The sequence below is a fragment of the Podarcis erhardii genome (assembly GCF_964252035.2).
Source record: "Podarcis erhardii genome assembly, chromosome: 4".
In the NCBI taxonomy this organism is placed as follows: Eukaryota; Metazoa; Chordata; class Lepidosauria; order Squamata; family Lacertidae; genus Podarcis; species Podarcis erhardii.
In genome coordinates, this window is record NC_138508.1 from 33,812,487 (window position 1) to 33,825,220 (window position 12,734).

At 40.1% G+C, this 12,734-nt stretch overlaps 1 protein-coding gene and 1 long non-coding RNA gene across 20 annotated transcripts in view; one reads left to right on the forward strand and one right to left on the reverse strand.

Annotated features, from left to right (window-relative positions):
* Positions 1-5,343, reverse strand: part of LOC309340808 — a 43,108-nt gene extending 37,765 nt beyond the window's left edge. Inside the window, exon 1 of the long non-coding RNA XR_014156111.1 lies at positions 5,278-5,343. This is a non-coding gene — a long non-coding RNA (uncharacterized lncRNA). The remainder of the gene's footprint in view (positions 1-5,277) is intronic.
* The window catches only part of ZBTB20 (zinc finger and BTB domain containing 20), a 633,941-nt gene that overhangs the window by 572,658 nt on the left and 48,549 nt on the right, over positions 1-12,734 (forward strand). For 18 of the 19 annotated variants that reach the window (XM_081859693.1, XM_081859688.1, XM_081859680.1 and 15 more), the window contains one exon: positions 3,432-3,526. In XM_081859693.1, the coding sequence (XP_081715819.1) occupies positions 3,462-3,526 (65 nt within the window). In that variant the 5' untranslated portion in view covers positions 3,432-3,461. The remainder of the gene's footprint in view (positions 1-3,431; positions 3,527-12,734) is intronic. The other variant, XM_081859678.1, reaches the window with a different exon arrangement.

Below are 12,734 nucleotides of genomic sequence, written 5' to 3' on the forward strand. Positions count from 1 at the left end.
CTCTTTCTTCAAGTTGTGTTTTCTACAGATCAGTTACATTTGTTGTGAGACATTAGTGTTGAATGCAGTAGTAGCTTGGGAAGAAAAGAGGGGGAAGGGGGAGGGGAGTGCATAGGATAAAGTGGGGTGACAAAGCTTCTATTTTTCTGCTTAGTGTATGTGTGGGGTTTTGTGTCAGCGTCACGTGTGGGTTTTCTTTCTATTCGCTTGTTATATTTCCTTGGTGGTGAGAGAGGTTGGGGGTGACCTAGGGTGTGGTAGGTTGTCTTTGGTTGGCTATAGTGAGATTTGTTTATGTGTGTGAGTGCATGAGAGGGTGGGTTTTTAGGTCAGGTTAGCCATATTGATTCATATGCTGTCAGCGGATTCTTGTTGTTGTCTTGTTGGGCTATGTATATGATAAAGGGGAACCATATCGGGTGAAGGCATCTTCTTTTATTTTATATTATTTGTCCCCATGTCAGTTTCAGTTTATTGGTTAGTTTTTCTAGTAAGGCTAGAAAAACCCTATGCTGTATTGTTTTTGATATTCGGATGGAAGCCGCCCAGAGTGACTGGGGAGACCCAGTCAGATGGGTGGGGTATAAATATATTATTATTATTATTATTATTATTATTATTATTATTATTATTATTATTTGATACCGTTGGTCCATGTTTACCCCTGACAGGTCTCTCCAGTGTCTGGCTATGATGTTTCTGGCTGCTGAGAGTAGATGGGTTATGAGCTCTTTATAATGTGAGTGGGCATTATTATTTTGGAAGATGTTCAATAGGGCCAGTTCTGGGGTGACTTCTAATACTTGTTTAGTTATTTTGCTTATTTCTTGTACGACTGATGTCTAGAAGAGTTGAATTTTGGGACAGTCCCACCACATGTGGAGGTATGTGGCTGTGGAGGTGCATCTTCTCCAGCATTTTGGTGAGGCTCCTGATGTATCAGTGCTAGTTCCTATGGTGTTAAGTACCATCTGTAAGTGAGTTTCAGGATGAGTTCTGTCATCCTCCCGTTGTTTTTTGATTATGTCAAGGGGGTCTGTGGGATTTTGGAACAGTATTTTGTATATTGTGGATACCATCTCTTTGCCGTGTCCCTTTGCTGTTAGGAGGAGGTTTCCAAAGGTTGTCAAGGGCATAGATGCTGCTGTTTTTACTACTGGATTGTTTAAGAAGGCATGTAATTGGTGGTGTGTTAGCCAGGGCATTTGGGTGTCCCCTAGTTTGTCTTGTATTTCTTGTGTTGATGTGGGTTTGTTATTTTTGTAGAAGCCTGCTAGATGATATAAGCCTTTGGGCTTGCCAGGTTTTTATCTGGAAGTTTTGTGCTGCATGATGAAATAGTGGGTGATGAGCCAAGGGGATTAGTGGGGATGGGGTTGGGGACAGTTTGCCGGCTTCTTCCTTCTATGCTTTAAGCATGGTCTGTGTGAACCTGTTTAGTGTTGTGAGGATTTTCCTTAGTTTGTTTGGGAGGAATGGGTATGCTATGGCGGGGGTATTTTCGATTATGTCTCTCTTCAGGTGTACCCATTGTTTTGTTTCGTCTTCTAGAATGTATGGGATTATGTGGCACACTTGGTTGGCAATGTAGTGAAGGGGCAAGTTGTAGGTATTTGGGGTTTATTCTTGGTTTTTTGTGTGAGAAGATAAACGAGTGTAATTTTTTCTGCCATTTGCAGAGTTGGGTTGCAGGAATCCAGACTGGGAGGGTTTAGAATAGGTAGGTTAATTTTGGGAGGGTGATCATTTTGATCATGGCTATTTTGTCTGAAAGGGTGAAGTTGGTGTTGTTCCAAGTCCTCAAGTCTTTGTTGATTGTCACCACAAGGGGTTGTAATTGTGGAGATATAGTTTGTTGAGGTTTCTGGTTATTTGTACCCCTAGGTATCTGTACTTGGTGCAGCAGTTTTATCTTAGTGATGTTGGCAAATTCTTTTTGGAATGGCGGGGTGAAACACATAGCCTCAGATTTTGCACAGTTTACTTGTAGGCCCGATACCATTGCAAATGTGTTGAGTTCTTTGGTGGTTGCTGTGTTTATGGGGTCTGGTGTTGTGACCATCAGGTCGTCTGCAAAGAGCCCTAATTTATAGGTTCTGCCTTTTATTTCCACTCCCTTGATGTCTGTGGTTGCTCAGATTTGGACTGCTAGAGGTTCCAGAGCCAGAATGAATAGAAAGGGAGACTGCTAATAGGTATTTCCATTCAAGGCAATCAAAAGCTTTGAGGATGTCTAGGGACATAATTGACAGTGGGAGTTTAGTTGCCTTGCTATGTTCGATCAGATTCAGTAGTTTCCTAATGGGTTCTGATACATTGTGATCAGAGACAGCACCTTTCTAAATGGACTTTGTAAATAAGGAAAAGATTGGCATTCATGGTTTCTGTTATGTTTTGCCTGCACTGTACATCCAAATCTAACAAGATTCCCACCAACCTCCGTAAGCTAATATTCAATGCACAGGGAAGAGCATTAGAACTTTGATATATTTGGATTCTGCACAATCCAATTGTTGTTGTTTAGTCGTTTAGTCGTGTCCCACTCTTCGTGACCCCATGGACCAGAGCACGCCAGGCATTCCTGTCTTCCACTGCCTCCCGCAGTTTGGTCAGACTCATGTTTGTGGCTTCCAGAACACTGTCCAACCATCACGTCCTCTGTCGTCCCCTTCTCCTTGTGCCCTCAATCTTTCCCAACATTAGGGTCTTTTCCAGGGAGTCTTCTCTTCTCATGAGGTTGCCAAAGTACTGGAGCCTCAGCTTCATGATCTGTCCTTCCAGTGACCACTCAGGGCTGATTTCCTTAAGAATGGATGCGTTTGATCTTCTTGCAATCCATGGGACTCTCAAGAGTCTCCTCCAGCACCATAATTCAAAAGTAGCAATTCTTCGGCGATCAGCCTTCTTTATGGTCCAGCTCTCCAGCCCATACATCACTACTGGGAAAACCATGGCTTTAACTATACGGACCTTTGTTGGCAAGGTGATGTCTCTGCTTAGAAACCTGAGAATTACTTTGCTGGATTTCAGTGCAAAGTTCATCTTGGCCAGCAGTCCGTCTCCAACAGCCAATTGTTCCTCAGAAATTTCAAAAAAAGGCATCTCAAGAATGCCCATCCTTTTTTGTTTGCTCACATTATGGTATTCAGAAGTATATCACCACCATGATAAATAGCTATGGATACCATGAATATGTCCAGTTGTTGTAAGGTTATCTAACCAATGCTGGTCACCACTTCTTGTAATGTATTCCTTAAGTTAATTGTGCATTGGCTGAAGAATGACTACTTCTTTTTCTATCCCAGAATTATTACCAGTAGTGTTATGACTCACTTGTATCTAGAATAATTTAGTATGATTTACAAACTGTTTACCCTGATTCCAGATCATTTACGAATAACTCACTTATACTTCATTTTGTTTCTTTCCAGTACAGGCACAGCTTTTCTCTGCCCCAATGAATGTCTGCGCTAGGTCTAAAACTTGGAGTGATTTACCTGAAGAGTGATACCATCAAGAAACCACTGTAAGTTAACTATGCATCCTGCGTAAAAATGTTGAGCAAAAAATGAATTTTGCAGAGAATTACAGGCTACCATATACTTCCCTGCAATTATTAGGGGGAATTAAAGTAGGTATTAAAAAAAAAAAAGAGCTGCAGTAGTGTTGCATTTTTGGTTTCCAGTTTTTACTCCTCCTTTGGAGGGAGTTTTTCAGATTTCTGTTTGCTGTAGGCAGATTGAGTAAGGTTCTTAAAACTGTTCATAGATACATTCCATGTTCAATCATTAGAAGCAGTCACGAACATGTGCTGATTAAAAAGAAAAGAGTAGGTTAACACATTTCAGGAGGAATTCAAAGTTCAAGCTATTATGATTGTTCCATCAGCAAAAACATTTCTGCTTGCCAGATGGAATGATCTCCCCTCCGCCTGCCTCCAGAGCCAATATGGAGGCAGGAGTGGGGAAAGCTCCATAGCACTAGCACTCTGCCCTCCTGTGGTTTCCAGCAACTGGTATTCAGAAGCACACTGCCTTCAGACATCTGAAGGCAGCCCTGTTTAGGGAAGTTTTTAATGTTTGAAATTTTATTCTGTTTTTTTGTTCTATTGGAAGCCGCCCAGAGTGGCTGGCGAAACCCAGCCAGATGGGCAGGGTATAAAAAAATTATTATTATTATTATTATTATTATTATTATTATTATTATTATTATTTATTACTGTGGAAGCAGAGTATAGCCATCATGGCTAGTAGCCACTGATAGCTGCCTCCTCTATGTCCAGTCCTCTTTTAAAGCCATCCAAGGTGCTTGCCACCACTGCCTCCTGTTGGAGCGAGTTCCATCATTTAATTATGTGCTATGTGAAGAAGTACTTTTTAAAAAAATCTGTTCTGAATCTTCTAACATTCAACTTCCTTGGATGTCCACAAGTTCTAGTGTTTTGGACCTCTATACTCTTGATTTACACTTCATTTCATATGATACTGAAAAGATCTCCTTGCCTTTTCCTCAAATACACTGCTGCTTAAACTTTCTTTTACGTATTAAGAACGTTTCCAGTTTGCTTGTTCCTTGTGGGCCACTACATTTTTTCAGCAATGCCACACAGGAGAATGCTTGGGAGGCTTCTGATTTAAAACACCAGTGTAATTGTATGGGATGAAGGGAAGGGGGATTTATATCTGTTCTGAATAATAGCGTCTCCACTTGATTGCTAAAAGCCTCAGAGACGTGGAACATGTACAAGCATAGCAATGCCTACCTACTACCTGGCAACAATTCCCCTTCCCCTTCACCTCCATGCCACATCAGGGTGGAGAAAGCATGGAGTTCTAATTCATCATTTGTCCCTGTTTGAACCAGAAATGGCCTCTGGTATTTTCCTCTATTGTTTTTGCTGTGGTCAAAGTGCATACCAGCAGTGGTTTGCATACTATGAATTGCTGCTTTAATGTACTGACTGAAAGTCCTTTTTGCCTGGCTTCTCTTAATTTTTCTGCTGCTATCAAAAGAGCTTGATTCCTACAGTAGTTATAAGATACTAGTCTGAACAACTCTTTGGTCCCTGTTCAGGCTTGATCTTTATACTTGTTTGGTCAGGTTGCCATGGAGAAGTGTCTGGTCTTTGCTGAGTTTGTGGTGTCTCTGAGTTAAGTATTACCTATCTGGAGGGAACTCACAGTCAGAGTTGTCTTTTCTCTCATCTATGAAGGGTTACATTTTGAAATAATTGGGAATGTATGTCAAAATAGAGCTGCAATACTTGGCTTGACTTACCCATTAATTTCTGCTCAGCGGAAGTTCAGAGTCAGACTTTATCTAATCTTCAAAAGTAAATTCAGAATTTATACTATATAGTGTCAAGCTGTTAAGAATGTCCAGGAGTAAACATTCTGATCCATGTTCAGAATCAAGTCTTTGTTTTAGAAGCACATTTTAAAAACACATTCATGTTGTATCAGACAGATGGGATATTTTAGCAGCTGATCAAATAAAATTTGCATGTCTGTTGGAAACCAGAGTCAGATGCTTTAATTTTTGTTAGCACTATATGGTTATATATTTAGAGAAAAGTAACCCAACATCACCCACTAAGGAGGGAAGTCATCAGGGTTGTCTGAATGCTGAACTAAACACAAGCACACACACATACACATTTTCTGCCAATATATTATATATCAAATGAAGCAGATTTGCACTATTTGCTGATTTAGCATAATTCATTCCAATTCTGCTAGTCATAGGAAGCAGCAAAGAACTGTTTTGGGTACTAAAGGTTGGCCTCTTGACCTTGTAGATCCTGCTCCCCTCTGGCTTTGGGGTATTACCAAACATTATCAACATGTTACAGCCATAAGGACTAAAACAGTGTTTTTCAACTGGTGAGGCACCCCCCTCGGGGGGGGCATATAAATATTTCAAGAGGGGTGTGTTTCCAAAAAATATGTACAATGTATGTAAAATATAATAATAATAATTAAATCACAATATTTCAATAACATCGTTAGGGAAGTCAGGTTTGAAGGAGGTATGGGATTTTTATGTTGGCTGAAAGGAGGCATGAGTTTTAAAAAGTTGAGAAACTCTGGGCTATAAAATTATCCTTTTGTTGAGAAAGATTTACAGGATGCTGAATTCTATTTCAAGTACTAAGTTTTGTGCCTTTCCTTGTTTGGAATCACAAAGTGCAACCCTGTCACAATGCTTGAAAATGAGTATAGGGTGATAGTTAAAAACAAAAATCTTTAATAAAAACGGAGATAATAGAACATTTAAAAGCATGGAGTTGACAATGCCCCAAAATGTGCTCCTTTCTCTCTCTGAAACATATGCCAACTAAACCACAACTCACTGCAATCCTTGATTAGTTGTAAGAGAATATGGTACATATAGAAGAAGAATAAAAAAACAGAAGGCATCATTTTTAATTGAAAACTATTGACATTTTATGGGATTTTGTAAGAAGAGCAACAGCAACTGAGGAAAAGCTCAACAGATTGTTTTAACTAGGAATATTTCAAAGTGCTAAATATATACTGTTTAGTTAAATGATGCTTAGCAAATTTAAGAACAATTTTTTACAAATATTTGAAGTGTGTACCTATAAATGGGTAAAAGGCTACTGAAAGTAGTGTACAAAGAATAATAAGATAATGGTTTTTTTAAAAAAATGCAAAGAAAGCTGCCCAATACTGGTATCTGGAATACTGTACTCAGATATTCCTAGTTAAATATATACAAAACAAAAGCAATGCACTGGTCCTTGGAGATAGGTAAGTGATGGTCTCCTCTACGTCTGTCTACTACAGATGTAGAGCAGCTAAAATGCTGTGCTTGTCACTTCCTAAAACCATAGGAAACATGGAGGGTGGGGGGAGAGGGAGAAGAGTCCATTGAGCAAATAGAAATCCTTGCATTGATGGGACATTCACATAACACTACCCTGTACACAGCCCAGTACATAACACAGGAACACAGAAGTGGTTTAATCTAAAAGCCTATCCTAAAGCAGTGTTAGTTCGAAAGCACGTCAAAGTACAAGTAGATAAATAGGTACCACTCTGGTGGGAAGGTAAATGGCATTTCCATGCGCTGCTCTGGTTTCGCCAGAAGCGGCTTAGTCATGCTGGTCACATGACCCAGAAAAACTGTCTACGGACAAACATCGGCTCCCTCAGCCAGTAAAGCGAGATGAGCGCCACAATCCCAGAGTTGTTCACAACTGGACTTAACTGTCAGGGGTCCTTTACCTTTGCCTTTTAAAGCAGTGTTTTAAATGTATTGCACAGCTTGTCCAAATTTCACTTTTGTTTTTGTTCACTCACAGGTTAATTCTGTCACATTTCCATATTGAACTGAGATTTTAAAAACCCACCCAAAGATTCACATTTAAATATGTATTTCTGAGCCTATGATATCTCAAAATAACAATTTTTAAATTTTGATATATACTTTTAAGCCAATAACAACAATTATTATATTATTAATATGCCACCCACCTGACTGGGTTGCCCCAGTCTTTCTAGGCGGCTTCCAACAAAGTGTGTGTGTGTGTGTGTGTGTGTGTGTGTGTGTACACACACACACACACACACACACACACACTCAAACATTAAAAACCTCCCTGTACTGGGCTGCCTTCAGGTGTCTTCTAAAAGTCAGATGTTTCTCTCCTTGACATCTGTAAGGAGGGTATACCACAAGGCAGGGTAGTGAAGAACTGCATCACAACATTTTAGAGAAGAGCAAATCCAAATGATAGCTACATTCCAAGCAACACATTGGTCCAGGAGGTTCAGTTCAGTTCAGCTCAGTTCAGTTCATATTGAAAATTCTTCAGGTTCCCATAACCAAACATATCATAGGACTCAGGAGCAACTATACAATCAGAAACTCAGCAGCAGCCCAGACTTTAGAATGGGGTCAAATCCAGCCAAGATACATGACAAGGCAGGGTGTAGGGTAGGTGCTCAGGGTTTGGGGAAATAGTAATATTGCACCCCTCCAATGAAAACTGAGCCAGTGCACGTAAATATCCATCAGATTAACATGTAGGACCTTGTTTACTGACAAATTACAGAGCATAGGTAGTTAGCAGTAGAGAACAGACGTTGCATTAGCCTGTGGCAGCAAAGCAGGCTAAAGTCTTGTAGCACTTAACTTGGCATAGTCTTCATTCAATGTGATTAAGTGGCGGCGCTGTGGTCTAAACCACTGAGCCTCTTGGGCTTGCCGATCAGAAGGTTGGCGGTTTGAATCCCTGCAATTGGGTGAGCTCCTGATGCTCGGTCCCAGCTCCTGCCAACCTAGCAGTTCGAAAGTACACCCAAAAGTGCAAGCAGATAAATAGGTACTGCTCTGGCATGAAGGTAAACGGCATTTCTGGGCACTGCTCTGGTTTCAGTTTTCTGTTGCGCCAGAAGTGGCTTAGTCATGCTGGCCACATGACCCAGAAAAACTGTCTACGGTCAAACACCGGCTCCCTCAGCCACTAAAGCAAGATGAGCGCCGCAACCCCAGAGTCATCTGCGACTAGACTTAAAGGTAAAGGGGTCCTTTACCTTTACCTTTTTTAGTCTACCAAGATTGACATTGCAATAAACATGTTAGGACAGGATTCAACTAAGTTATTGTGTGTGTGTGGAATGAAGTCCACTTGCACAAAGGGATTCCCCTGCTCCCCTTAATCTGACATGGAGTGTTGGCGGGACCCCCAGATCTGCATGCTGGAGGGCACACAGGAGGAGGAGAGGGGTGAAAGTCCCACTGCATAAGCAGACCTCGTTCCCCATGTGCATACTCCATGTAGTGCTACCTTGAATGCCACCCTTAGTCTTCAAGGTAACACAAGCTTTTTGTTTTGTTTTGTTTTGTTTTGTTTTGTTTTGTTTTGTTTTGTTTTGTTTTGTTTTGTTTTGTTTTGTTTTGTTTTGTTTTGTTTTGTTTTGTTGTTTGTTATACTTGCATCCCACCTTCTAGCTACAAATATGTTTTAGACTCAAAGTAACAGGATTTGAGTGAGTGAGTGACTTGTATAGTAATTTATTCTTTTTTAAAAAAAAAAAAAGCCTCAAAGTGATTTACAATGTTCATAATGCAATACAATATGATAAAAACATTAAAACAATGCACAATACTAGTGCAGTAATCTTTTTTAACACACACACCAAAGCCTTGGTGACTTCAGTTTGCAGGTAATCTTGGCATGAAAAACCTCAGTGTTTGCCCGGTATTCCTCTTGGCTGTGTGGATGCTAGGTTTTCTTTTGATGTAGTCAAGCAACATGCTTATTTACTCCATCTGTTTACCCAGTCCCTTCTCTTTTCTTTACCATGGCTTTTAAAGGAAAGGAGAAGAAGGGAATATTTATTTGCTCTGCCAATTTGCTTTACTTGAGCTTTCATTTTCCGGCTGAGCAGAAGCTTCATTGGGCTGTATAATTTTAACACTTAGGGCAAAGATTCATTTTTTATTTTTTATTTTAAGGGAGCTTAGCAGACTAACCTCTGGCAGGGTGACCAGGAGGAAGATTCTAAAGGAAGTTCTCTCTGTTTGTAATGTAGCCTTGCGCTAGCTGGTCCTCTGCTGCCCTCTGAAGGCTTAGTGCTGCAATTGGCAGCCACCGAGGTTTCACAAGAACTTTCACATGCTGTGCTCTCTCAAACATACCAGGCTTATATAATTTCTTTATATAACCAGAGACAATGTTCTTGATTAATAGAAAAGTGGCTTTGCTCCCTATTGTGCGATAAGGTGCTTTCCTGAATATTTCTTCATTTCTGAATCCTTTACAGTACAAAATTGTTTTTCTCACACTTTTGTGGGAGAAAACTTTTTATGAGGGGAAAGGGGAAGCAGAAAATAGAATCGTTTTCTAAGATAAATGGCTTTGTTTTTAATGAATCTGTGCTTTTTCCGATTATAGTTTTTTTTCTCCTTGCACTACAGATTTTGTATGAAGGTTTTCATTCCAGATTCCCTCATATTTGAATTTTATGTAACTTCACTAATAACTATCTTGTGATATTTGTGCATATGTGTGTTAGCTATTTACTTCTTCACACAGTGCTTAAACTATGGAACTTGCTCCCACAGGAGGCTGTGATGGCTTTAAAAGAGGAGTAGACAAATTTGTGGAGGACAAGGCTATCAACAGCTACTAGCCACTGGCTATGTTTTGCCGTCACTGTCAGAGGCATAATGCTGTGAATACCAGTTGTTGGAAATCACAGGTGGACAAAATGCTGTTGTGCAGTTTGCAGGATTCCTACCGGCGTCTGGTCAGCCACTGTGAGAACAGGATGCTGGACTCGATGGGCCATTGGCCTGATCCAGCAAGCTTGTTCTGTGTTCTTATATGCAGACAACCCAAATATCTACTAGTTGTATAGGTCTACCTCCTTTCACCATCTTTCCACAACTACCAGTGTGTGTTTCTCACCCCTTAACATTTCTGGTCAAATTATTTTGTGTTAGCTGTTGAAGAAAAACAGTTCAACCCTGTAAATCAAAAGAAAAAATGAGCTGGGCCCATGTTTTTAAATATTCTGTTATCCAGCATTTATTGTTGTTTGTTATTTTCTCTGCCCTTGGAAAATTGTGGGTTTTTTCATCATTTCGTTAAAACTGAACATTATTGTTGAGTTCATTTTCTTGTTTTTATCATTCCAACTCAAGTCTGTATCTTTTCTGCTTTTAATCTCTTCTACAACCTGATCCTGTGCAGGAAGCACAAAGTATTAGTTTTCACAGAAACGTTTGTCCTTGAAACCTACCCTTCCATCATATGGCATTGTATTTCTGATTTTTACTTCAGTGTTCCCATCGTCAAAAGATGCCTTATCCATAGTCCTCTTAAAACTTTCTGGATCTTTCCAAGCAAACATAAAAGAATTTGCTTTTATATCTGCTAAAGCAGTATCAACATTTATCCAGAGCATTTTATCTTCCTCCCTGCTTTACAGATATAGGGATAGGGATAAACTTACAGCAGGGTATTTTTAAAGAAAGATGGTGTGGCGGTTTCCCACATGTTTTGGGACATGTGAACCCCAGCGCTAAAAGGTAAGATAGGGCACAACTCTGAACAGAACAGATTTTAAAACAAAACGTGCTAACATGGCATGTTTAACAACTTCAAAATGGCACAGGAAGTGGGGAAGGCTTTCGTCACACATTTATTTGAATACTTGCCTGGGTGCCATAGGTGACAAGGAATTCCCCCGAGAGTTCGTGGAATTACTGAGTGCGTGTATTGGTGGAAAAGGGGTGGATTGCTGTCTCTTCTCTGCCTGCTTGCTGGTTTCCATGCTCAAGATTGAGAAATTGCAAACCTGACTGAGTAGGGATAAATTGTTCCATCCGTTTTCCACAAACCCATTGTATATCTGAGCAGCTGCTGAGGGAAAAAAGGTCCATGGGAAACTAAGCATGCTGGTAGATAATGGATGGAGGGATTCATTCCTTCTCCACCAGGCTACTTGGCAGTGAGGAACATTTGGCCCTCCTGCTGGTGTTAGATTCCATCAATCCAAGCCAGTATGGCTAGTGTAGACTCCCCCTTACCTTTTAAGTACTCAATCTCGCTCTGATCTTAAAGGAGAAGACTCATAAAGGTTTTTAAAGGCTTCTCCTGCTTCCCTTTTCAGTTCCTGATCTCTGCAACAAAGTGCTTTAAATCTTGTCGTTTCCATTAGAAGCACGGGGACTCTCTTAAAGTGACCCTAGCTAGATGACCCAGTTCTGTTGGGGGTGGAGTAGCAGGTGTGGCTAGGGCTTCATATGAAAAATGAATAACTATTCGACAGTGAAAACAGCTGGTGCTTTATTTCTTAAGGAAGCACACAAACTGGTAACATGTACCCGTGCCCAAGAAATTAAACATTGAGTATTCACCTGCTAAGTTCCACAGATTTATTCAGAAAGTTGTTGTTTTTTACAGACCAACACAAAGGGCATCCTCAGTCTTGAAAAGTTACTATTAATTATTATTATTTTTTACTACCCTAAGAATATATTGATAATAAACATCTGTCCCATTTAGTTCAAAGAATCTATATTCCCTAAATGATTATGACAGCCATTTTTCAACCTAAATATTGTCTTCATGAAAACTGTTATTGACTAAAATAAGTTTGACCACAGCTGCCTATTTCTCTAAATTAAAGTGGATGCCACACCAATTTCAAATCAGTATGCACCAACTTCTTTCAGTCCCTAATGTTCACTTTTAAGCAAGCCACATTCACCATTGCATCTGTGAAAATATGTTATTAAAATTCACTCAATTCCGCTTGCTCCAATGACCTAGTGGTGGTAATCAAAAACGTACTAGTGTCAAAGCAATAAATAAATAAACTGATGGTCACCTTTCCCCTGCTCACAGATTCACCTCAAAAGTGTCCTGCGTAACAATCTCAACTAAGGGAGCCGTGGTTTCTTGAAACAAGCCAGGATAAAACCATAGTTTCATATCCAGGCAGTTCAGAAACCACAGTTTAAACAAGCTGAAGTGAGTTCAGACATAAGAGGAAGCTGTGGTGTGTTTAGAAATGGGAGCTTAAAATTCAAATCTCCTCTTTGTGGTCACACAAGGAGAGGGGAGAGAGAAATGTGCAAACTTGAGGTTCATGTAGACTTGTTCGCATAGCAGGGAAGCCATGCTTTCCCATTAGGTCTGAACCAACCCATAGTGTCCAGCTGGCTTTGTTTCCTACTGCAGAACAAAGATAATA